Source organism: Panulirus ornatus, chromosome 61, assembly GCF_036320965.1.
Source record: "Panulirus ornatus isolate Po-2019 chromosome 61, ASM3632096v1, whole genome shotgun sequence".
In the NCBI taxonomy this organism is placed as follows: Eukaryota; Metazoa; Arthropoda; class Malacostraca; order Decapoda; family Palinuridae; genus Panulirus; species Panulirus ornatus.
In genome coordinates this window covers 4,897,789-4,922,286 of record NC_092284.1, presented here as the reverse complement: position 1 = coordinate 4,922,286, position 24,498 = coordinate 4,897,789, and the positions used below count along the sequence as shown (strand labels likewise).

Below are 24,498 nucleotides of genomic sequence, written 5' to 3'. Positions count from 1 at the left end.
ATTATTATTGTAAGCACTCTCAGCCATACAATGAAATAACGTTAAAAATTGCTCTTCTCTTTCTTAAAATGGAATTCATTAAAAGCTTTGTTAAAATTATGAGTAAACAAACAAGTCCCCATTCTCTGTATCTGTGGCTTTTTAAAAAAAAACCATTGCATATGATTACATCCATCAGCTTTCTTCAAGTTATCCTGTCCTTATATATTCAGACTTTTACATTTACTGAAAACATTAACTCGACTTACGTTTTTCATCAGTAAGTTCTGTTTTTACTAACGCTATAAATTTCTTGATGCTCTCCGTATCATCAGGAGCATGGAAAAGTATCAGGAATGGCAGTCCCTCTTCTGTTAATTCTTCTGCATTCTGAAATTGTCACCAAAGTATTTTAATAACCATGATACATTGATTCTATCCATAACCCCCTACTTCTGGCCTTAAACAGGGTAACATAAGAAGAATTTCACTGGGACTTTGTAAAGTCCATTCCTAAATTTCAACTTACCTAACTAATATCATTTTCCATACATCCTTATTCGTACATAAAATAGTTAAAGACATGACAGAATCATGTGCTTATGGAGAACAAGGAGAAGCGGGGGACCAAATTGGAGGTGGAAGGATGGAGTGAAAAAGATTATGAGTGATTGGGGCCTGTACATACAGGAGAGTGAGAGATGTGCAAGGAATGGAGTGAATTGGAACATTGTGGTATACCGGGGTCAACATGCTGTCAATGGACTGAACCAAGGCATGTGAAGTGTCTGGGGTAAACCATGGAAAGGTCTGTGGGGCCTGGATGTGGATTGGGAGCTGTGGTTTCGGTGCATTACACATAACAGCTAGAGACTGAATGTGAATGAATGTGGCCTTTTTTGTCTGTTTTCCTGGCACTACCTTGCTAAAGCACGGGGTAGTGATGCTGTTTGCTGTGGGGCGGGGTACCAACAGGAATGGATGAAGGCAAGCAAGTATGAATAGGTACATGTGTATGTATGTATATGTCTATGTGCATATGTGGGCATTTATGTATTATCTATTTATTTACTTATTTTGCTTTGTTACTGTCTCCCACGTTAGCAAGTAGCGCAAGGAAACAGACGAAAGAATGGCCCAACCCACCCACATACACATGCATATACTTACATGTCCACATACGCCAATATACATACCTATACATCTCAACATATACATATATATACACACACAGACATATACATATATACATTTTTTTTTTTTTTTTTTTTGCTTTGTCGCTGTCTCCCGCGTTTGCGAGGTAGCGCAAGGAAACAGACGAAAGAAATGGCCCAACCCACCCCCATACACATGCCTTGATTCAATCCACTGACAGCACGTCAACCCCGGTATACCACATCGCTCCAATTCACTCTTATTTTTTGCCCTCCTTTCACCCTCCTGCATGTTCAGGCCCCGATCACACAAAATCTTTTTCACTCCATCTTTCCACCTCCAATTTGGTCTCCCTCTTCTCCTCGTTCCCTCCACCTCCGACACATATATCCTCTTGGTCAATCTTTCCTCACTCATTCTCTCCATGTGACCAAACCATTTCAAAACACCCTCTTCTGCTCTCTCAACCACGCTCTTTTTATTTCCACACATCTCTCTTACCCTTACGTTACTTACTCGATCAAACCACCTCACACCACACATTGTCCTAAAACATCTCATTTCCAGCACATCCATCCTCCTGCGCACAACTCTATCAATATATAGTCCACGCCTCGCAACCATACAACATTGTTGGAACCACTATTCCTTCAAACATACCCATTTTTGCTTTCCGAGATAATGTTCTCGACTTCCACACATTCTTCAACACTCCCAGAACTTTCGCCCCCTCCCCTACCCTATGATTCACTTCCGCTTCCATGGTTCCATCCGCTGCCAAATCCACTCCCAGATATCTAAAACACTTCACTTCCACCAGTTATCCTCCATTCAAACTTACCTCCCAATTGACTTGACCCTCTACCCTACTGTACCTAATAACCTTGCTCTTATTCACATTTACTCTCAGCTTTCTTCTTTCACACACTTTACCAAACTCAGTCACCAGCTTCTGCAGTTTCTCACATGAATCAGCCACCAGTGCTGTATCATCAGCAAACAGCAACTGACTCACTTTCCAAGCTCTCTCATCCACAACAGACTGTATACTCACCCCTCTTTCCAAAACTCTTGCATTTACCTCCCTAAGAACCCCATCCATAAACAAATTAAACAACCATGGAGACATCACACACCCCTGCCGCTAACCTACATTCACTGAGAACCAATCACTTTCCTCTCTTCCTACACGTGCACTTGCCTTACATCCTCGATAAAAACTTTTCACTGCTTCTAACAACTTGCCTCCCACACCATATATTCTTAATACCTTCCACAGAGCATCTCTATCAACTCTATCATATGCCTCCTCCAGATCCATAAATGCTACATACAAATCCATTTGCTTTTTTAAGTATTTCTCACATACATTCTTCAAAGCAAACACCTGATCCACACATCCTCTACCACTTCTGAAACCACCCTCCTCTTCCCCAATCTGATGCTCTGTACATGCCTTCACCCTCTCAATCAATACCCTCCCATATAATTTACCAGGAATACTCAACAAACTTATACCTCTGTAATTTGAGCACTCACTTTTATCCCCTTTGCCTTTGTGCAATGGCACTATGCAAGCATTCTGCCAATCCTCAGACACCTCACCATGAGTCATACATACGTTAAATAACCTTACCAACCAGTCAATAATACAGTCACCCCCTTTTTTAATAAATTCCACTGCAAAACCATCCAAAGCCCCTGCCTTATTGGCTTTCATCTTCCGCAAAGCTTTTACTACCTCCTCTCTGTTTACCAAATCATTTTCCCTAACCCTCTCACTTTGCACACCACCTCGACCAAAACACCCTATATCTGCCACTCTATCATCAAACGCATTCAACAAACCTTCAAAGTACTCACTCCATCTCCTTCTCACATCACCACTACATGTTATCACCTCCCCATTAGCCCCCTTCACTGAAGTTCCCATTGATTCCCTTGTCTTACGCACTTGTTTACCTCCTTCCAAAACATCTTAGTCTCCCTAAAATTTAATGATACTCTCTCGTCCCATCTCTCATTTGCCCTCTTTTTCACCTCTTGCACCTTTCTCTTGACCTCCTACCTCTTTCTTTTATATATCTCCCATTCATTTGCATTATTTCCCTGCAAAAATCGTCCAAATGCCTCTCTCTTCTCTTTCACTAACAATCTTACTTCTTCATCCCACCACTCACTACCCTTCCTAATCTGCCCACCTCCCACGCTTCTCATGCCACAAGCATCTTTTGCGCAAGCCATCACTGCTTCCCTAAATACATTACATTCCTCCCCCACTCCCCTTTCCTCCTTCGTTTTCACATTTTTCCATATTGTAGTCATATATATATTTCATATTAATTTATTTTGCTTTGTCGCTGTCTCCCACGTTAGTGAGGTAGGGCAAGGAAACAGACGAAAGAATGGCCCAACCCACACACATACACATGTATATACATACACGTCCACACATGCAAATATACATACCTATACATCTCAATGTATACATATATATACACACACAGACATATACATATATACACATATACATAATTCATACTGTCAGCCTTTATTCATTCTCATCGCCACCTCGCCACACATGGAATAACAACCCACTCCCCCCTCATGTGTGCAAGGTAGCGCTAGGAAAGACAACAAAGGCCCCATTCGTTCACACTCAGTCTCTAGCTGTCATGCAATAATGCACTGAAACCACAGCTCCCTTTCCACATCCAGGCCCCACAGAACTTTCCATAGTTTACCCCAGACGCTTCACATGCCCTGGTTCAATCCACTGACAGCACGTCGACCCCGGTATACCACAGCATTCCAATTCACTCTATTCCTTGCACACCTTTCACCCACCTGCATGTTCAGGCCCCGATCACTCAAAATCTTTTTCACTCCATCTTTCCACCTCCAATTTGGTTTCCCACTTCTCCTCGTTCCCTCCACCTCTGACACATATATCCTCTTGGTCAATCTTTCCTCACTCATTCTCTCCATGTGACCAAACCATTTCAAAACACCCTCTTCTGCTCTCTCAACCACACTCTTTTTGTTACGACACATCTCTCTCACCCTATTATTACGTACTCGATCAAACTACCTCAAACCACATATTGTCCTCAAACATCTCATTTCCAGCACATCCACCCTCCTCCGCACAAATCTATCCATAGCCCACGCCTCGCAACCATACAACATTGTTGGAACCACTATTCCTTCAAACATACCCATTTTTGCTTTCCGAGATAATGTTCTGGACTTCCACACATTCTTCTTGGCTCCCAGAATTTTCGCCCCCTCCCCTACCCTATGATTCACTTCCGCTTCCATCCGCTGCCAAATCCACTCCCAGATATCTAAAACACTTCACTTCCTCCAGTTTTTCTCCATTCAAACTTACCTCCCAATCAACTTACCCTCAACCCTACTGTACCTAATAACCTTGCTCTTATTCACATTTACTCTTAACTTTCTTCTTTCACACACTTTATAACTTTCTTCTTTCACACACTTTACCAGCTCAGTCACCAGCTTCTGCAGTTTCTCACATGAATCAACCACCAGCGCTGTATCATCAGTGAACAACAACTGACTCACTTCTCAAGCTCTCTCATCAACACCAGACTGCATACTTGCCCCTCTTTCCAAAACTCTTGCATTCACCTCCCTAACAACCCCATCCATATACAAATTAAACAACCATGGAGACATCACACACCCCTGCCACAAACCTACATTCACTGAGAACCAATCACTTTCCTCTCTTCCCACTCGCACACATGACTTACACCCTTGATAAAAACTTTTCACTGCTTCTGACAACTTGCCTCCCACACCATATATTCTTAATACCTTCCACAGAGCATCTCTATCAACTCTATCATATGCCTTCTCCAGATCCATAAATGCTACACACAAATCCATTTGCTTTTCTGAGTATTTCTCACATACATTCTTCAAAGCGAATACCTGATCCACACATCCTCTACCACTTCTGAAACTACACTCCTCTTCCCCAATCTGATGCTCTGTACATGCCCCCACCCTCTCAATCAATACCCTCCCATATAATTTCCCAGGAATACTCAACAAACTTATAACCTCTGTAATTTGAGCACTAACCTTTGTCCCCTTTGCCTCTGTACAATGGCACTATGCAAGCATTCTGCCAATCCTCAGGCACCTCACCATGAGTCATACATACATTGAATAACCTTACCAACCAGTCAACAATACAGTCACCTTCTTTTTTAATAAATTCCACTGCAATACCATCCAAACCCGCTGTCTTGCCGGCTTTCATCTTTCGCAAAGCTTTTACAACCTCTCCTCTGTTTACCAAATCATTTTCCCTAACCCTCTCACTTTGCACACCACCTCGACCAAAACACCCTATATCTGCCACTCTATCATCAAACACATTCAACAAACCTTCAAAATACTCACTCCATCTCCTTCTCACATCACCACTACATGTTATCACCTCCCCATTAGCCCCCTTCACTGAAGTTCCCATTTGTTCCCTTGTCTTATGCACTTTATTTACCTCCATCCAAAACATCTTTTTTATTCTCCCTAAAATTTAATGATACTCTCTCACCCCAACTCTCATTTGCCCTCTTTTTCACCTCTTGCACCTTTCTCTTGACCTCCTGCCTCCTTCTTTTATACATCTCCCACTCATTTGCATTATTTCCCTGCAAAAATCGTCCGAATGCCTCTCTCTTCTCTTTCACTAATAATCTTACTTCTTCATCCCACCACTCACTACCCTTTTCTAATTTGCCCACCTCCCACGGTTCTCATGCCACAAGCATCCTTTGCGCAAGCCATCACTGCTTCCCTAAATACATCCCATTCCTCCCCCACTCCCCTTACGTCCTTTGTTCTCACCTTTTTCCATTCTGAATTCAGTCTCTCCTGGTACTTCCTCACACAAGTCTCCTTCCCAAGCTCACTTACTCTCACCACTCTCTTCACCCCAACATTCTCTCTTCTTTTCTGAAAACCTCTACAAATATGGGAGGGTATTGATTGAGAGGGTGGAGGCATGTACAGAGCATCAGACTGGGGAAGAGCAGTGTGGTTTTAGAAGTGGTAGAGGATGTGTGGATCAGGTGTTTACTTTGAGGAATGTATGAGAAATACTTACAAAAGCAAATGGATTTGTATGTAGCATTTATGGATCTGGAGAAGGCATATGATAGAGTCGATAGAGATGCTCTGTGGAAGGTATTATGAATATATGGTGTAGGAGGCAAGTTGTTAGAAGCAGTGAAAAGTTTGTATCGAGGATGTAAGGCATGTGTACGTGTAGGAAGAGAGGAAAGTGATTGGTTCTCAGTGAATGTAGGTTTGCGGCAGGGGTGTGTGATGTCTCCATGGTTGTTTAATTTGTTTATGGATGGGGTTGTTAGGGAGGTGAATGCAAGAGTTTTGGAAAGAGGGGCAAGTATGCAGTCTGTTGTGGATGAGAGAGCTTGGGAAGAGAGTCAGTTGTTGTTTGCTGATGATACAGCGCTGGTAGCTGATTCATGTGAGAAACTGCAGAAGCTGGTGACTGAGTTTGGTAAAGTGTGTGCAAGAAGAAAGTTGAGAGTAAATGTGAATAAGAGCAAGGTTATTAGGTACAGTAGGGTTGAGGGTCAAGTCAATTGGGAGGTAAGTTTGAATGGAGAAAAACTGGAGGAAGTAAAGTGTTTTAGATATCTGGGAGTAAATTTGGCAGCGGATGGAACCATGGAAGCAGAAGTGAATTATAGGGTGGGGGAGGGGGCGAAAATTCTGGGAGCCAAGAAGAATGTGTGGAAGTCCAGAACATTATCTCGGAAAGCAAAAATGGGTATGTTTGAAGGAATAGTGGTTCCAACAATGTTGTATGGTTGCGAGGCGTGGGCTATGGGTAGAGTTGTGCGGAGGAGGGTGGATGTGCTGGAAATGAGATGTTTGAGGACAATATGTGGTGTAAGGTGGTTTGATCGAGTAAGTAATAATAGGGTAAGAGAGATGTGTGGTAATAAAAAAAAAGTGTGGTTGAGAGAGCAGAAGAGGGTGTTTTGAAATGGTTTGGTCACATGGAGAGAATGAGTGAGGAAAGATTGACCAAGAGGATATATGTGTCAGAGGTGGAGGGAACGAGGAGAAGTGGGAGACCAAATTGGAGGTGGAAAGATGGAGTGACAAAGATTTTGAGTGATCGGGGCCTGAACATGCAGGAGGGTGAAAGGCATACAAGGAATAGAGTGAATTGGAATGATGTGGTATACCAGGGTCGACGTGCTGTCAGTGGATTGAATTGAACCAGGGCATGTGAGGCGTCTGGGGTAAACCATGAAAAGTTCTGTGGGGCCTGGATGTGGAAAGGGAGCTGTGGTTTCGGTGCATTATTACATGACAGCTAGAGACTGAGTGTGAATGAATGGGGCTTTTGTTGTCTTTTCCTAGCACTACCTCGCACACATGAGGGGGGAGGGGGTTGTTATTTCATGTGTGGCGAGGTGGCGATGGGATTGAGTAAAGGCAGACAGTATGAATTATGTACATGTGTATATATGTATATGTCTGTGTATATATATATATATATATATATATATATATATATATATATATATATATATATACCTTCAAACATACCCATTTTTGCTTTCCGAGATAATGTTCTCGACTTCCACACATTCTTCAAGGCCCCCAGAATTTTCGCCCCCTCCCCCACCCTATGATCCACTTCCGCTTCCATGGTTCCATCCGCTGCCAGATCCACTCCCAGATATCTAAAACACTTCACTTCCTCCAGTTTTTCTCCATTCAAACTCACCTCCCAATTGACTTGCCCCTCAACCCTACTGTACCTAATAACCTTGCTCTTATTCACATTTACTCTTAACTTTCTTCTTCCACACACTTTACCAAACTCAGTCACCGGCTTCTGCAGTTTCTCACATGAATCAGCCACCAGCGCTGTATCATCAGCGAACAACAACTGACTCACTTCCCAAGCTCTCTCATCCCCAACAGACTTCATACTTGCCCCTCTTTCCAAAACTCTTGCATTTACCTCCCTAACAACCCCATCCATAAACAAATTAAACAACCATGGAGACATCACACACCCCTGCCGCAAACCTACATTCACTGAGAACCAATCACTTTCCTCTCTTCCTACACGTACACATGCCTTACATCCTCGATAAAAACTTTTCACTGCTTCTAACAACTTTCCTCCCACACCATATATTCTTAATACCTTCCACAGAGCATCTCTATCAACTCTATCATATGCCTTCTCCAGATCCATAAATGCTACATACAAATCCATTTGCTTTTTTAAGTATTTCTCACATACATTCTTCAAAGCAAACACCTGATCCACACATCCTCTACCACTTCTGAAACCACACTGCTCTTCCCCAATCTGATGCTCTGTACATGCCTTCACCCTCTCAATCAATACCCTCCCATATAATTTACCAGGAATACTCAACAAACTTATACCTCTGTAATTTGAGCACTCACTCTTATCCCCTTTGCCTTTGTACAATGGCACTATGCACGCATTCCGCCAATCCTCAGGCACCTCACCATGAGTCATACATACATTAAATAACCTTACCAACCAGTCAACAATACAGTCACCCCCTTTTTTAATAAATTCCACTGCAATACCATCCAAACCTGCTGCCTTGCCGGCTTTCATCTTCCGCAAAGCTTTCACTACCTCTTCTCTGTTTACCAAATCATTTTCCCTAACCCTCTCACTTTGCGTGGGCTATGGATAGAGTTGTGCGCAGGAGGATGGATGTGCTGGAAATGAGATGTTTGAGGACAATGTGTGGTGTGAGGTGGTTTGATCAAGTAACGTAAGGGTAAGAGAGATGTGTGGAAATAAAAAGAGCGTGGTTGAGAGAGCAGAAGAGGGTGTTTTGAAGTGGTTTGGGCACATGGAGAGAATGAGTGAGGAAAGATTGACCAAGAGGATATATGTGTCGGAGGTGGAGGGAACGAGGAGAAGAGGGGAGACCAATTTGGAGGTGGAAAGATGGAGTGAAAAAGATTTTGTGTGATCGGGGCCTGAACATGCAGGAGGGTGAAAGGAGGGCAAGGAATAGAGTGAATTGGAGCGATGTGGTATACCGGGGTTGACGTGCTGTCAGTGGATTGAATCAAGGCATGTGAAGCGTCTGGGGTAAACCATGGAAAGCTGTGTAGGTATGTATATTTGCGTGTGTGGACGTATGTATATACATGTGTATGGGGGTGGGTTGGGCCATTTCTTTCGTCTGTTTCCTTGCGCTACCTCGCAAACGCGGGAGACAGCGACAAAGTATAATAAAAAAAAAATAAATAAATATATACGTTGAGATGTATAGGTATGTATATTTGCGTGTGTGGATTGTATGTATATACATGTGTATGTGGGTGGGTTGAGCCATTCTTTCGTCTGTTTCCTTGCGCTACCTTGCTAACGCGGGAGACAGCGACAAAGCAAAATAAATAAAATTAATGTGTATATATATATATATATATATATATATATGTGAGCGGGGGGCTGGAAATCCTCCCCTCTCGTTTTTTTTTTTAATTTTCCAAAAGAAGGAACAGAGGGGGCCAGGTGAGGATATTCCAAAAAAGGCCCAGTCCTCTGTTCTTAACGCTACCTCGCCAACGCGGGAAATGGCAAATAGTTTAAAAGAAAGAAAAAATATATATATATATATATTTTCTTTTCTTTCAAACTATTCGCCATTTCCCGCATTAGCGAGGTAGCGTTAAGAACAGAGGACTGGGCCTTGAGGGAATACCCTCACCTGGCCCAATTCTCTGTTCCATCTTTTGGGAAAAAAAAAAAAAAAAAAAAAAAAAAAGAGAGGGGAGGATTTCCAGCCCCCCGCTCCCTCCCCTTTTAGTCGCCTTCTACGACACGCAGGGAATACGTGGGAAGTATTCTTTCTCCCCTATCCCCAGAGATAATGAAAATATCTTCATTTATTCTTTATTATACTCAACCGCTGTTTCCTGTGTCAGTGAGGTAGCACCAGGAAACAGATGAAGAATGGCCCATCCACTCATATACACATATATATACATAAATGCCCACATACACACATATACATATCACATATACATATCAACATAAAACCTTTGTGGAAGGTTTTAAGAGTATGTGGTGTGGAAGGTAAGTTGCTATAAGCAGTGAAAAGTTTTTACCAAGGATGTAAGGCATTTGTACGAGTAGGAAGAGAGGAGAGTGATTAGTTCCCCGTGAATGTCAGTTTGTGGCAGGGGTGCATGATGTTTCCATGGTTGTATTTTTTAATTTGTTTATGGATGGAGTGGTTAGGGAGGTGAATGTAAGAGTTTTGGAGACATGGGCAAGTATGCAGTCTGTTTTGGATGAGAGGGCTTGGGAAGTGAGTCAGTTGTTTGCTGATGATATAGCACTGGTGGCTGATTCGGGTGAGAAACTGCAGAAGTTGGTGACTGAGTTTGGTAAAGTGTGTGAAAGAAGAAAGTTGAGAGTAAATATAAATAAGAGTAAGGTTATTAGGTTCAGTAGTGTTGAGGGACAAGTTAATTGGGAGGTAAGTTTGAATGGAGAAAAAATGGAAGTGGAAGTGAGTCACAGTGGGAGAGGAAGCAAAGGTTCTGGGAGCGTTGAAGAATGTGTGGAAGGTGAGAACATTATCTCAGAGAGCAAAAATGGGTATGTTTGAAGGAACAGTGGTTCCAACAATATATGGTTGCAAGGCATGGGCTATAGATAGGGTTGTGCGGAGGTGGGTGGATGTGTTGGAATTGAAATGTTGAAGAATGGATGATGGCAGCAAGTATGGGTATGTACATGTGTATATATGTATATGTCTGTGTATTTATATGTATGAGTAAGTTGAAATGTATATGTATGTATATGTGCATGTGAGGGCATTCATGTGTATACATGTGTATGTGGGTGGGTTGGGCCTTTCCTCATCTGTTTCCTTGTGCTAACTTGCAAATGCGGGAGACTGCGGCTAAGTATAATAATAATAAAAAATAAATTACATATCAACATATACATACACATACGCAGACATTACATACATACACATTGGAAAGGATCACAATTTAGCACATAATCAAGTATATTCCTATGAGTCCACAGAGAAATGAAACACGATAAGTTCCCAAGTGTACTTTCGTGTAATAATCACATCATCAGGGGAGATACAAGAAAGAAATACAAGTCAGTTGATAAACAACGAAGAGATATAGCTAGGACACCATTTGGTAAACAATTGACTGCTAGAAATGTGGCTGCTGATGATTTTAAGTAACAGACGGACTACAGCACACAAGATGGTGATCGGTCTGTAGTTCTCTGGCTGTGTTGGGTTTGGTACTTTAGGTATCAGTACCATCCTGTTTGCCTTGAGTGCTTCAGATAGTGCAGTGATGGCAATCCACAGATTATACATCTTGCAGAGCACCTGTAGTGGAATGGACTTCAGGAGTCTCGTTTGCATTCCTTCGGGACTGGGGGCAGATGTTTTGGTGGCTTTAATGTGGTGTGCTACCTCACCCACAGTTATAACCTCTGCTAGTTGTTTGCTATAAGAGTCTTGATCAGTAAATGGACATCTGTTAGGCTCAGAGGACTGTAAGAAGGCTTCCCAAAAGGGGTGGAGGGTTTCTGACCCAAATGAAGTTGGTGGTACCCCAGTCACCTTTAAGGACCTGTCCAGCAGCCAACAACTTATTCGTTCCGTAAAGCCGCTGTGTTTTACAGTTTTGCTCCTCGCAGAATGGTCTCAGCACAAAGGAGCCCTGTCCATCCGGCATCCATTGCCTGCGTCAGTGTGTTGTCTTGGTCCGCCCTCACCATGATCTTGATGGTCAGAGGATGTACCACTGGAGCTGACCAACTTTTGGGCATGCTCTGTGGCCACCCTGATGGCAGAGAGGCTGTCCCCTCAGCGCAAATGTCTGAGGGTGGCATTTAGCACTTCCTTGCCCCGCATCAGAGTTGTGGGGCCAGGCCCTAGTGAGTCCTGATAAGACACAGTCTCCGCAACAACAGATGTAACGAATTGGGGTTGGGGATCCCATGGAGCATCGGGGAGAGATTAAGGACAACCCCCTCTCCTGCACTGGTAGTACCTCCCCAACTGGAGTTAGTGCGCATGCACCTACTGGGACATGGTGCCTCCTCTAAGGTGACACTCCATGTGTTACCTCTTCTTGTCACTGGGCCATATCTCCCATCCTACTCACTATGCACCACCTCCCCTTCACAGGTCTTGTGGTGAGGGTTAACGTCCAAGATCAACTCCTAAACTCTGGACTTATGGGATGCTTTCTTTTAAAGTCTGCATCTGCTGGTTCATGCCCTGGCCAGCAACCAGAGAGGGACCAGCTAATATTATTGCTTCTGCTCTAGTGAGGAGCTCTATCTCCTCATCAGACAACCTTGCCTTCGAAAAGACTTGCCTGGTTGCCAACACTTGGTGGAATGAGTTGGTGTGAGCCTGCATTTCATGGAACCTACGACCCCAAAAGCTGGCAAAGGTGGACCGACATTGTGGGCAAGTGGAGATATGGTCAACAGCCACTCCCCCATTGGCTTGGGTTGGCACTCAACGTACTGACAGTGACTGGTACGAAGTTCCCAAAGAAATCTGTTCTAACGTGATGGAAGCCACGGAACGAAGACCTGTGACGCGGGAAGACGTACCTAATGTGCCTGCCTAAATGTCTCTACCTATTACTACTATCTACAGCTCCTACCATTTTGCTTAAAGCCAGGGCTAGTGCATAGTGCTCACCACAGGAAAATCTAGTTATGAAGAGTAAGCTGTGTGAGTTACGTGTTACAAATGACAGGGAGAGATTGTATGTTTGTGGACAGAATGCCAGCAGTCCACGTGTTAGTGAGGCAGAAAGAAAAGACAGCTATCTGGGTCAGAAGAGGGCAACTTGACAACCACTAAAGTGCTGGCTCACTCTGCAGATGTCACTGACCCTCCTGATACCCGGGCAGGTAGTGCTAGTAACTGACCCCCCAGGCCATTGACGGCCTCCCATCTACCACCTACACAGATATGTTACTCTATCCGTATTCTAATTAGCAGAAGAAATTTACAGGATGAGATCTACAACACACACGTGTTCCCTACTGCAGTCATGGAGTGATGCCATTCACAGTCAAGGATTTATGGGATGTACTGCAGCACAAATGATGATAGACAACGTAACTGATGCAATAACACATATCACTATACAAAATTGAATATTAAGGCTTTATGCAATCGTACAGGCATTAACTATTCTGTTGTCTTTCTGCTTACCTGGAATGTGATCTCACGGACGAGTGGAATGCATCGCTCGGTGGCCCATATGGATAATTCATCATATGACAAGAGAGAACCTCTGAAAGCTTCATCTTCTCTGGTTATTGAAGCTTTGAAAGCCACTATGCTTTCCCCAGGTGGGTGCATGCTGCGCACCGCAGTACTGCAGACGTACAATACAATTAATTACAATAAAATTTTCTTTCACATATTGAGCCCTACAATAACAATGGGTGTTTCCTTTCAAAAAAAAAAAAATGAAACAACAGAACAAACATATACGAGCATAAGCATAACGTAAGCACTACATGCCCACAGCCATGCTAGCAAGGCATTATACTCATGACATTTCCTGGTCTCAGCCTCCACACCCTGCTGCCTGCCCTCCCTACCTTTACTACAACTACATCAATGTGGTGAAGATCCTAGGCACTAAATGCCTACAGTCATACTCATGAAGCATTATACTCATTACATTATTACATACTATACGATGTTGATGCACATTTAATAACATTTCCCTGAAAATAGGCTCATCTCAAAAAACTGGGTACAGTAAATGAAAATACATTATATCAGCCACTATGAACAGAAAACACTGTATGAAAAATGAACTGATAATGGATTATATCACAGACATTTCTTCAAAACTATAAAATTCTAAAAAATATTCTTAAATAATAATACGGAGGTACAGTAGCTATTTCTTTACATCAAAGAATAAAAATAGGCTTACCCCTGTAGAATTCATGCACAAAAGCAAAGTCTGAGTAATCTTTTTCAAGCCGTAAAACTTTTTTAAGAACCTGAGTTGAGCTTTAAAAACAAGTTTTTTAAACCCTCCAATGTACAGTATTTCCTAACTTTGCAACTTTATAATGCTCAAAGTCTACGCAATCACCATCCATTCAAAACTTTTTTATAAATATTTGATATTCTTTCATTTGTTTCTTTCCTCTATTCCTAATTTTGGAAAGCAATCAAACAGAAGAGGAACGTTTCTAGCCTCCCAGTCATGCTCGTGTCTGCTGTCCTTACAAAATGTAAGATGTAAGTGGGAAGTATTCTTTCTCCCCATTATATAAATGATATGCTATATCTTTCTCCCCATCATACGAATGATACGATATGTTTTTACCATGTTATCATGTCAAACGCATTTCGGTTGTTGCAAATGTATGGTATGTGTTAACTGTTATTAAGTTTGATGTATCCTAGCAGTTGATAAGAAAAGGTTATACTAAATGTTAATATCATAAGATACGCAATAAATTTCAGGTGTCAGAAGTGTTAGTAAAGTATTATACGTGCAAATCAAACATAAGATTTGTAGCTAATAAAAGATGTACTTTAACAGTTCACAAATCCCGACAATTGTGAGTTATCAACAATGAAATAATGCTACTACTTAAATGCCCCTTGTTAATACGTTGTGCGGTAGATAACAAAGCAAGAAATGTACTACTTGCTCTCGGAACTGATACTCAGCACCACTACAAAAAGTGAAACACAAAACAACACTCACCCAAACCCAGCAAGGAACTGACAGTCATCTTTTAAGTTGACAGCAACCTTCCGGAACATCTCGTACTCTGGAACATCCTGACGTTCAAAGTAACCTATAACAGTCCTCTTCGTCTCCTAAGGAAAGATATGGGAAAGGATAACTCACATCTTATAGTTACACATATATGTGCTGAACCAGTTCATATGAAGTGGTCAGGAAAACCATAAAACAGTCTGTGGGGCTTGGATGTGGACGACAGCTTGGGTCTCAGTGCATTACAAAATGACAGCTAAAGAGTGGATGTGCTTGTGGTTCAACCATAAATAAAAGCCATCTTCAGTGCGACTATCGTCATCAGATAAACAAAGGAAGTACAATCATGTCAAGGAATTTTTTGCTTTAAAGGAGGTGCAGGAACCCCATAAGAGGTCTTGGGATTTTGAATAATTGCTTCTCCTGTTTTAGAGAGAAATTATCTGGACATTAATGGTCTCGTTTATATAAAAGCACTCCACAGCTGTCACGTTTATTGCAATGAAACCAGAGCCTACCATCCATAGCCAAGCCTCTCAGTTCACCCTAACTGCTTCAGTTCAGCCTGGTAACACCACATCAATCCGATTAATTCTATCCCATGCCCCATGCATGTCTCTCTGTTCTGAATGTTTATGCCCTGATATCCCAAAGCCTCTTTCATTCCATTCTTCTATTTCCTTTTTGATGAGAGCTACAAAATCTTATCGAGTAACTCATAGGTAAGCTCTGCCCCTTTAATTCCAACACTCTTGACACCTCGATGCTCTTGATCAGTCTTTCTTTGATCGTCCTCTGCATATGACTGAAAATTTCTGCACACCCTGGTCGGCTTTCTCAATCATACTTGGCTCACTACCAAAACTTTCTTAAACTTATTCCTTACATAACCATCCAACTTCACACCACAGGCTGTCCCTAGGCCCAACAAGTCTACAACCAACCATCAACCACCATGCAGAAAGAAAAGCTAACCCTTGCATCAGATGTTTGCAACTAATGCTTGCAGACCCAAACTCCCCAACAAACACAACAAAGACAAAACATATGCACTCAAAAGACCCAACAAGCATTGAACAACTGACCTCCCAACCCAATCTTAAAAAGCACTTTACAGGACTAACACCCGACCAAAACTAAAGTCTCCTATCCGCATCCTCATTACCACCCATCTCTCCAGCACTAATAAACACTGATTCAAAATATCAGACGACCTCCCATGCCTAAGAAGTGGGACACCACCTATCTCAACATTTTCAAAATATCAAGCACCCACCACATATAAGACATTGAACACTTACTACTTCATTGTCCCGTACTTACCCAACACAGACACAATGTTATACTTCCGACCTATTTGACTGATGAGCTCTGTGGGATCCCAAAAGAATGGGATCTTTGGGCAGGTTAAAGGAACAATGTACAGATGCTCCTTGACTTAAAATGCGGTTACGTTCCGATAAACCCATCGTAAGTTGAAAATATCATAAAGCAAAAAGGGGACACACATGGGCATTTTGTAAACATGATGGAATGCAAACACACAAAACACAAAATAAAAAAAATGCTGGCAATACGGTACGGTGTAGAGTAACAGTTGTTTATATTTGTAATTGCATGGCTGACTGAAAGCTGTGGCTCACTGCTGCTGCGCAGCATCACGAGAGAGTAATGTACTGCATATCACTAGACCGGAAAAAGATCGAAATTCGAAGTACAGTTTCTACCGAATGCATATTGCTATCATACCATCATAAAGTCAAAAAATCGTAAGTTGAACCATAGTAAGCCAGGAAGCATCTGTATAAGCACCTTACTAACCCCAGGGCAACTGAGCAGTTGGTGTTCGGTGCCTTCATAATGGCAGATGCATAGAGGGCATGAAGAATCTTGAGGTATTTTGAAATGGCATTGATACCATTGGAGAGATGGGTGATATCTAAAGCAAATGCAAGATAAGTGTAACTCTCTTATGTCTTGTAATTGTGGTTTCACATAGGTGTATGTCCACTGGGGTGGTGTTTAAGACTGAGCTGGGAGGGTGAATGCTTACTGCCTGTCAGGTCATTTTGGTTTACATACTATAGTTTTGCTTGTTGTATGTTTGATAAGTCAGGGGATCTGTGACAGACTGCTGAAGTGTGAAGCTAGGATAAGCTTTCCATTTCTAACTGGGAGTTGGTGGTTCGTTATGGAAGGGAGGAGTCTAGTGCCACTACATATAAATGAATGCTGAGCACATTGCAGTGGGACTGTATTGGGAGGATCTTTGTTTCATTGTGTTGGTATTGAGGGTTTGTGGTTGCGAGGTAGACAGCAATAGTTCTGTTTTATGCAGTTTGCAGCTTCCTTATACTCGTTCTTGATTGGCTGTATGGCCTGGCAGGTGAGGCACGGTACTGGGTGAAGCACTTGAATCATTTGTAAAGGGTACGAAGGGATTCTTTTTCTAATCCAAGTGTGGTACCAGTTAGTGTTCCAAGAGCATCAAGTTTGTTGGTTGCTTACGAGTTGATCTTTGTGGTATGGGAGTGAAAGTCAAGTTTGAGTTATATGTGACACCCAGAATAGTTGGTGTTTTTGCCGAATAAGAGCGATTGGCCATCTCAGCAATGGGAGAATGCAGGTTGGATTCATGTTCCTGCCCCCTTCTGTCTTTTACAGAGCACCCACATCAATCAGGAAGCCGGCCAAGTCCAATGGACGGGATCACAGGTCAAATAGTGTTGTTGCATGTGTCTCCTGGAGATGTGTGCAGGACAGTTTAGAAGTAATTGTTTGATGCCTTCAGTATGTATGCTTCATCTTAAGCACACACATACAGCAGTTTAGTATTTTTTATTATTATTATCATTTATTTATTTATCAATTTATTATACTTAATTGCTGTCTCCCACATCAGCGAGGTAGCGCAAGGAAACATAAGGAATGGCCAAACCCACCCACATACACATGTATATACACTCACACACAGAGATATACATATACAGTTCAACGTATACATATATATACACAGACATATACACATACATATACATATGTACATATCCATACTTGCTGCCTTCATCCATTTCCATCAACACCCAGCCACACACAAAATAGCACCCCCCTCCAGCGAGGCAGTGCCAGGAACAGAAAAAAGGCCACATTTGTTATTATAATTATACTTGATTGCCGTTTCCCACTTCAGCGAGGTAGCACCGGAAATAGACGAAGGAAGAATGGCCCATCCTCTCATATACACGTATATCTATTTTATGTATTTTGCTTTGTCAATGTCTCCCGCGTTTGCGAGGTAGCGCAAGGAAACAGACGAAAGAAATGGCCCAACCCACACATGTATATACATACACGTCCACACACGTAAATATACATACCCATACATCTCAATGTACACATATATATACACACACAGACACATACATGTATAATCATGCACACAATTCACACTGTCTTTAATCATTCCCATCGCCACCTCGCCACACATGGAATAACATCCCCCTCCCCCCTCACGTGTGCGAGGTAGGGCTAGGAAGACAACAAAGGCCCCATTCATTCACACTCAGTCTCTAGCTGTCATGCAATAATGCCCGAAACCACAGCTCCCTTTCCACATCCAGGCCTCACAGAACTTTCCATGGTTTACCCCAGACACTTCACATGCCCTGATTCAATCCATTGACAGCACGTCGACCCTGGTATACCACATTGATCCAATTCACTCTATTCCTTGCACGCCTTTCACCCTCCTGCATGTTCAGGCCCCGATCACTCAAAATCTTTTTCACTCCATCTTTCCACCTCCAATTTGGTCTCCCACTTCTCCTCGTTCCCTCCACTTCTGACACATATATCCTCTTGGTCAATCTTTCCTCACTCATTCTCTCCATGTGCCCAAACCATTTCAAAACACCCTCTTCTGCTCTCTCAACCACGTTCTTTTTATTTCTACACATCTCTCTTACCCTTACATTACTTACTTGTATATGTACATACATATACTTACCAACATATACACAACTCCTGCTCAGGAGTATTGCTACTCCTTCCTTAGCTCTTGTCCTCTCACCAAACCAATCTTTCCCTTTACCCTTGAGCTTCGTTTCACTCAAAGCCAGAATATCCAGCTTTCTTTCCTCAAACATACTACCTATCTTGTCTTTCTTCTCATCTTGGTTACATCCACACACATTCAGACACCCCAGTCTGAGCCTTCGAGGAGGATGAGCACTCCCTGCCTGACTACTCCTTCTGTTTCCCCTTCTAGAAATTGTAATTGAAATACTGAACTAGTATTTCTAAAGTAACAGGGATAGCTGGTGTCCACAGCACAGACAAGAATTTGTAGCTCGTACTTGCCTACAGGGTAAAGCTTTATATGGGTATAAGTCTGGTGTTTGCTTTGAAGAATGTATGTGAGAAATACTTAGAAAAGCAAATGGATTTGTATGTAGCATTTATAGATCTGGAGAAGGCATATGATAGAGTTGATAGAGATGCTCTGTGGAAGGTATTGAGAATATATGGTGTGGGAGGCAAGTTGTTACAAGCAGTGAAAAGTTTTTATCGAGGATGTAAGGCATGTGTACGTGTAGGAAGAGAGGAAAGTGATTGGTTCTCAGTGAATGTAGGTTTGCGGCAGGGGTGTGTGATGTCTCCATGGTTGTTTAATTTGTTTATGGATGGGGTTGTTAGGGAGGTGAATGCAAGAGTTTTGGAAAGAGGGGCAAGTATGAAGTCTGTTGGGGATGAGAGAGCTTGGGAAGTGAGTCAGTTGTTGTTCGCTGATGATACAGCGCTGGTGGCTGATTCATGTGAGAAACTGCAGAGGCTGGTGACTGAGTTTGGTAAAGTGTGTGAAAGAAGAAAGTTAAGAGTAAATGTGAATTGGAGCAAGGTAGTTAGGTACAGTGGGGTTGAGGGTCAAGTCAATTGGGAGGTAAGTTTGAATGGAGAAAAACTGGAGGAAGTTAAGTGATTTAGATATCTGGGAGTGGTTCTGGCAGCGGATGGAACCACGGAAGCGGAAGTGGATCATAGGGTGGGGGAGGGGGCGAAAATCCTGGGAGCCTTGGAGAATGTGTGGAAGTCGAGAACATTATCTCGGAAAGCAAAAATGGGTATGTTTGAAGGAATAGTGGTTCCAACAATGTTGTATGGTTGCGAGGCGTGGGCTATGGATAGAGTTGTGCACAGGAGGATGGATGTGCTGGAAATGAGATGTTTGAGGACAATGTGTGGTGTGAGGTGGTTTGATCGAGTAAGTAACGTAAGGGTAAGAGAGATGTGTGGAAATAAAAAGAGCGTGGTTGAGAGAGCAGAAGAGGGTGTTTTGAAATGGTTTGGGCACATGGAGAGAATGAGTGAGGAAAGATTGACCAAGAGGATATATGTGTCGGAGGTGGAGGGAACGAGGAGAAGTGGGAGACCAAATTGGAGGTGGAAAGATGGAGTGAAAAAGATTTTGTGTGATCGGGGCCTGAACTTGCAGGAGGGTGAAAGGAGGGCAAGGAATAGAGTGAATTGGATCAATGTGGTATACCGGGGTTGACGTGCTGTCAGTGGATTGAATCAGGGCATGTGAAGCGTCTAGGGTAAACCATGGAAAGCTGTGTAGGTATGTATATTTGCGTGTGTGGACGTATGTATATACATGTGTATGGGGGTGGGTTGGGCCATTTCTTTCGTCTGTTTCCTTGCGCTACCTAGCAAACGCAGGAGACAGCAACAAAGCAAAAAAAAAAAAAAAAAAATGTCTGGTGAAGTGGAGTTTAGGATTGGGTTCGCTGGGTGACTAATACTAGTCGAGTCATCATATAATCATTTATGGTAGTCTATTTGCTTTATCAAAGGTCTTCCCCTTCACCTACTCACAATCATTTTACTCATACACAATCCTTTACACACTGCCCTATTAAAATACATGCACATACGCCCAGAACTCTTTCAATTTACCATACACAACTTTATACAACTGCACCTACATTCTATGAAATCATATCCACTTTTCATATAATCTAATTTCATTCCTTTAGCACCCAACTCAAAAGTTAAAGTACAAAATATTACTAGCTTACAGTGACTGTCAAGAGCCATTCCATCAAATAGAAAAACTGATACATGATGTAACAGCTTTCCATCTTAAAACAAAGAATTCCACTCACCTCTAAATTCTGTGTTTCATTTAAAAATTCAATTTTCTTTATGGGGTCTCGCAGCTCCTCCTTTATAAAAGCAGCAAAAGCATCGGCAGATCTTTGTCCTCGGTACTCTCGTTTTGAAGCCTGACCATTCCGTAAAAGCTTCAGTGTTGGGTACTTTGTGATATGGAAACGTGAAGCAATGCCCGCTGCAAAAATATAATAAGTCACTTTTAAGATGTACCACAATAAGTCATAAGTCACTTTTAAGACGTACCATGCATTAATTGTCCTCTTCAAACTACCAAAAATATACAAAAAATTTGAAGTTCACAATTTAATAAACTGACAGTATCAGTCAAAACTGACAAGTGGTTCTATGCAACAAGAAAAAAAATCATACATGACCAGTTAAATTCATCCCTTACATTGTCATACCTTTAATCTTAACCATCTACAAATAAAATACATCTTGAGATAATCAACACAAATACATACAATTTTCAAAATTTTTGTTACATAGAAACCTAACTACTTTACAAGCTGTAAGCTTCCTGTTAAAAATGAACTATCCAAGACAGACATTTCTCCTTGTTCCCTCCACCTCTGACACAAATATCCTATTTGTCAACCTTCCATCACTCATTCTCTCCACTTGTCCAAACCATTTCAACACACCCTCTTCTGCTCTCTCAACCAAACTCTTTTTATTTCCACACATCTCTCTTACCCTTTCATTACTTACTCGATCAAACCACCTCACACCACATACTGTCCTCAAACACACTTTCCAAAACATCCAACCCTCTCCGTACAACCCTATCTATAGCCCATGTCTCAAAACCATATAATATTGTTGGAACTACTATTCCTTCAAACATACCCATTTTTGCTCTCCATGATAACGTTCTTGACTTTCACACATTCTTCATCACTCCCAGAACCTTCACCCCCTCCCTTACCCTGTGACTCACTTCCACTTTCCCCCAAATCTGATGCTCTGTACATGCCTTTACCCTCTCAATCAATACCTTACCATATAATTTACCAGGAATACTCAACAAACTTATGCCTCTAGTTTAAACACATCTTTATCCCCTTTGCCTTTGTACAATGGCACTGTGCATGCATTCTGCCAATCCTCAGGCACATCACCATGAACATACCTACACTGAATATCCTTATCAACTAATCAACAACACAGTCACCCCCTTTTTTCATAAATTCCACTGCAATACCATCCAAACCCGGCACCTTGCCAGATTTCATCTTCTGCAAGCTTTCATTACCTCCTCTCATAACCAAACCATTCTCCCTGACCCTCTCATTTCACATACCACCTTGACCAAAACACCCTTCATCTGCCACTCTATCACCAAAGACATTCAGCAAACCTTCAAGAAACTCACTCCATCTCTACCTGTTATTACTTCCCCCCCTTGCCACTTTCACCGATGTTCCAGTTTGTTCTCTTGTCTTACGCACATTATTTACCTCCTTCCAAATATCTTTATTTTCCCTGAAGTTTAATGATACTCTCTCACCCCAACTCTCATTTGCCCTCTTTTTCAAACCTTGCACCTTTCTCTTAACCTCTGCCACCTTCTTTTATACATCTCCCAGTCATCTTGCACTCCTTCCTTGTAAGTTTCGTCCAAATGCCTCTCTTTTCTCTTTTATGAACAACTTTACTTCTTCACCCCACCACTCACTACACCTTTCTAATCTGCCCACTTCTCACCTTTCTCATGTCACATGCATCTTTTTTTTCACATGCCATCTCTGCTTCCCTTAGTACAACCCATTCCTCACCCACTCCCCTCACGTCATATGTTCTCAGCTTTTGCCATTCTTCACTCAATCTCTCTCGGTACTTCCTCACACAAGTCTCCTTTCCAAGCTCACATACTTTCATCACTCTCTTCTCCCAACATTCTCTCTTCTTTGTTGAAAACCTCGACAAATCTTTACCTTCGCCTCCATAAGACAGTGATCAGACATCCCTCCAGCTGCTCCTCTCAGCACATAACATCCAGAATCTTATAATCCCTAAATTGTGCATAAATTCCACAGACTTCTCTGGTAAGCATAAAAAAAGTAAGAGCTGAAACATAATATAGTAATGGCCACCAGTCTTAAACTTCAAATGATGTTGGCTGCCATTTAAGGGCTAAAGGACACATGAATAGACCTGTATCAGATATATTTACGATACCTGATCCACAAATTATGTACGACATACAAACTGGCATCAACACTCAACATTCATCCCAATTTTGCAAGGTAAACATTTCCAAACAATGAAACAATGTACAGTTTTTAATAAGGAACCAGTATAAAGCGTAAACTTACATTGAGCATCACAATCCACTTTTCCCATAACAACACGTCCTTGATCTGGGAATGCCTCATGAACTTTATCCGCCGCCTCATCCCACGTCGGTGCTAAAATGTTACTGAATCGACACCAATCTGCATAGAAGTTGATGAAGACTAATTCATTGTTACCTGTAAATGAAAATTCAATATGCAAGACTAGTTCACTGTTACCTGTAAAAGAAAATTCCACATGCAAAGATTATTTGATTAAATGTAATATAAAACAAACATTGCAGACAACACCAAGATTTACGAACTAAGAAGTTACGACACGAGACAGCAAGGAAGGTCTTACTGTCCAGATTAGGAATACCAAAGAGATGAAAGAACTATTTTCCACTCTCTCTTTCAAAATTCCTGGTCTTTCTCTCATATGCTATCGAGCTGAATGTGATGTCTATTCCTCACATACACCATACAATTAACCCCTAAAATTTACTGCTTCACACTTTTTCTCATCAATCTTTGTTTCATATTGCCATTTCCTGAGAAACACTTCGACCACTTTTCTGTTTTTCTCGTATTCTTTCAACACCCTTTTCCACTCAATGCAAGGCCTTGGTTAGTATTTCTATCTGTAGCTGGGATCTCTGTCCCACATTATAACTCAGGAAATAAAAAACAACCAAAGACACTTCTTCAGAAAAAGTTTCTTGCATAACTTTCCTCGGTAAAGTTAAATTTTGAAAGACAGCAGCATATTTTCCATATGCTAAGGAAAGACACAACGTTATGAATAAATACAATACAGGAAACGCTATCAGCAAAGTGTAAAGGCCACACTGTCTTCTAAAAACAGCCTTCACAGACATGAATGAACTGATTACACAAACTAAACCTTACCAACTACATCGGAGCACACAGCACCCTGGCTCACATGGAGCCCGACATTAGTCCATGAGCACACTCACAAGCGAGACAAAAGAGATGTGATTTTGGCTAAAACATCCAATTTTTTTGTATGCCATATACATTAAACATATTCTGATAA

At 41.9% G+C, this 24,498-nt stretch overlaps 1 protein-coding gene across 1 annotated transcript in view; it reads right to left on the bottom strand.

Annotated features, from left to right (window-relative positions):
* The window catches only part of ERp44 (Endoplasmic reticulum protein 44), a 60,822-nt gene that overhangs the window by 13,821 nt on the left and 22,503 nt on the right, over window positions 1–24,498 (bottom strand). The window contains exons 3-7 of the mRNA XM_071696927.1: window positions 23,481–23,636; window positions 21,153–21,337; window positions 14,974–15,089; window positions 13,446–13,611; window positions 249–369 (exon numbers count right to left, since the gene is read on the bottom strand). Of these exons, the coding sequence (XP_071553028.1) occupies window positions 249–369; window positions 13,446–13,611; window positions 14,974–15,089; window positions 21,153–21,337; window positions 23,481–23,636 (744 nt within the window). The remainder of the gene's footprint in view (window positions 1–248; window positions 370–13,445; window positions 13,612–14,973; window positions 15,090–21,152; window positions 21,338–23,480; window positions 23,637–24,498) is intronic.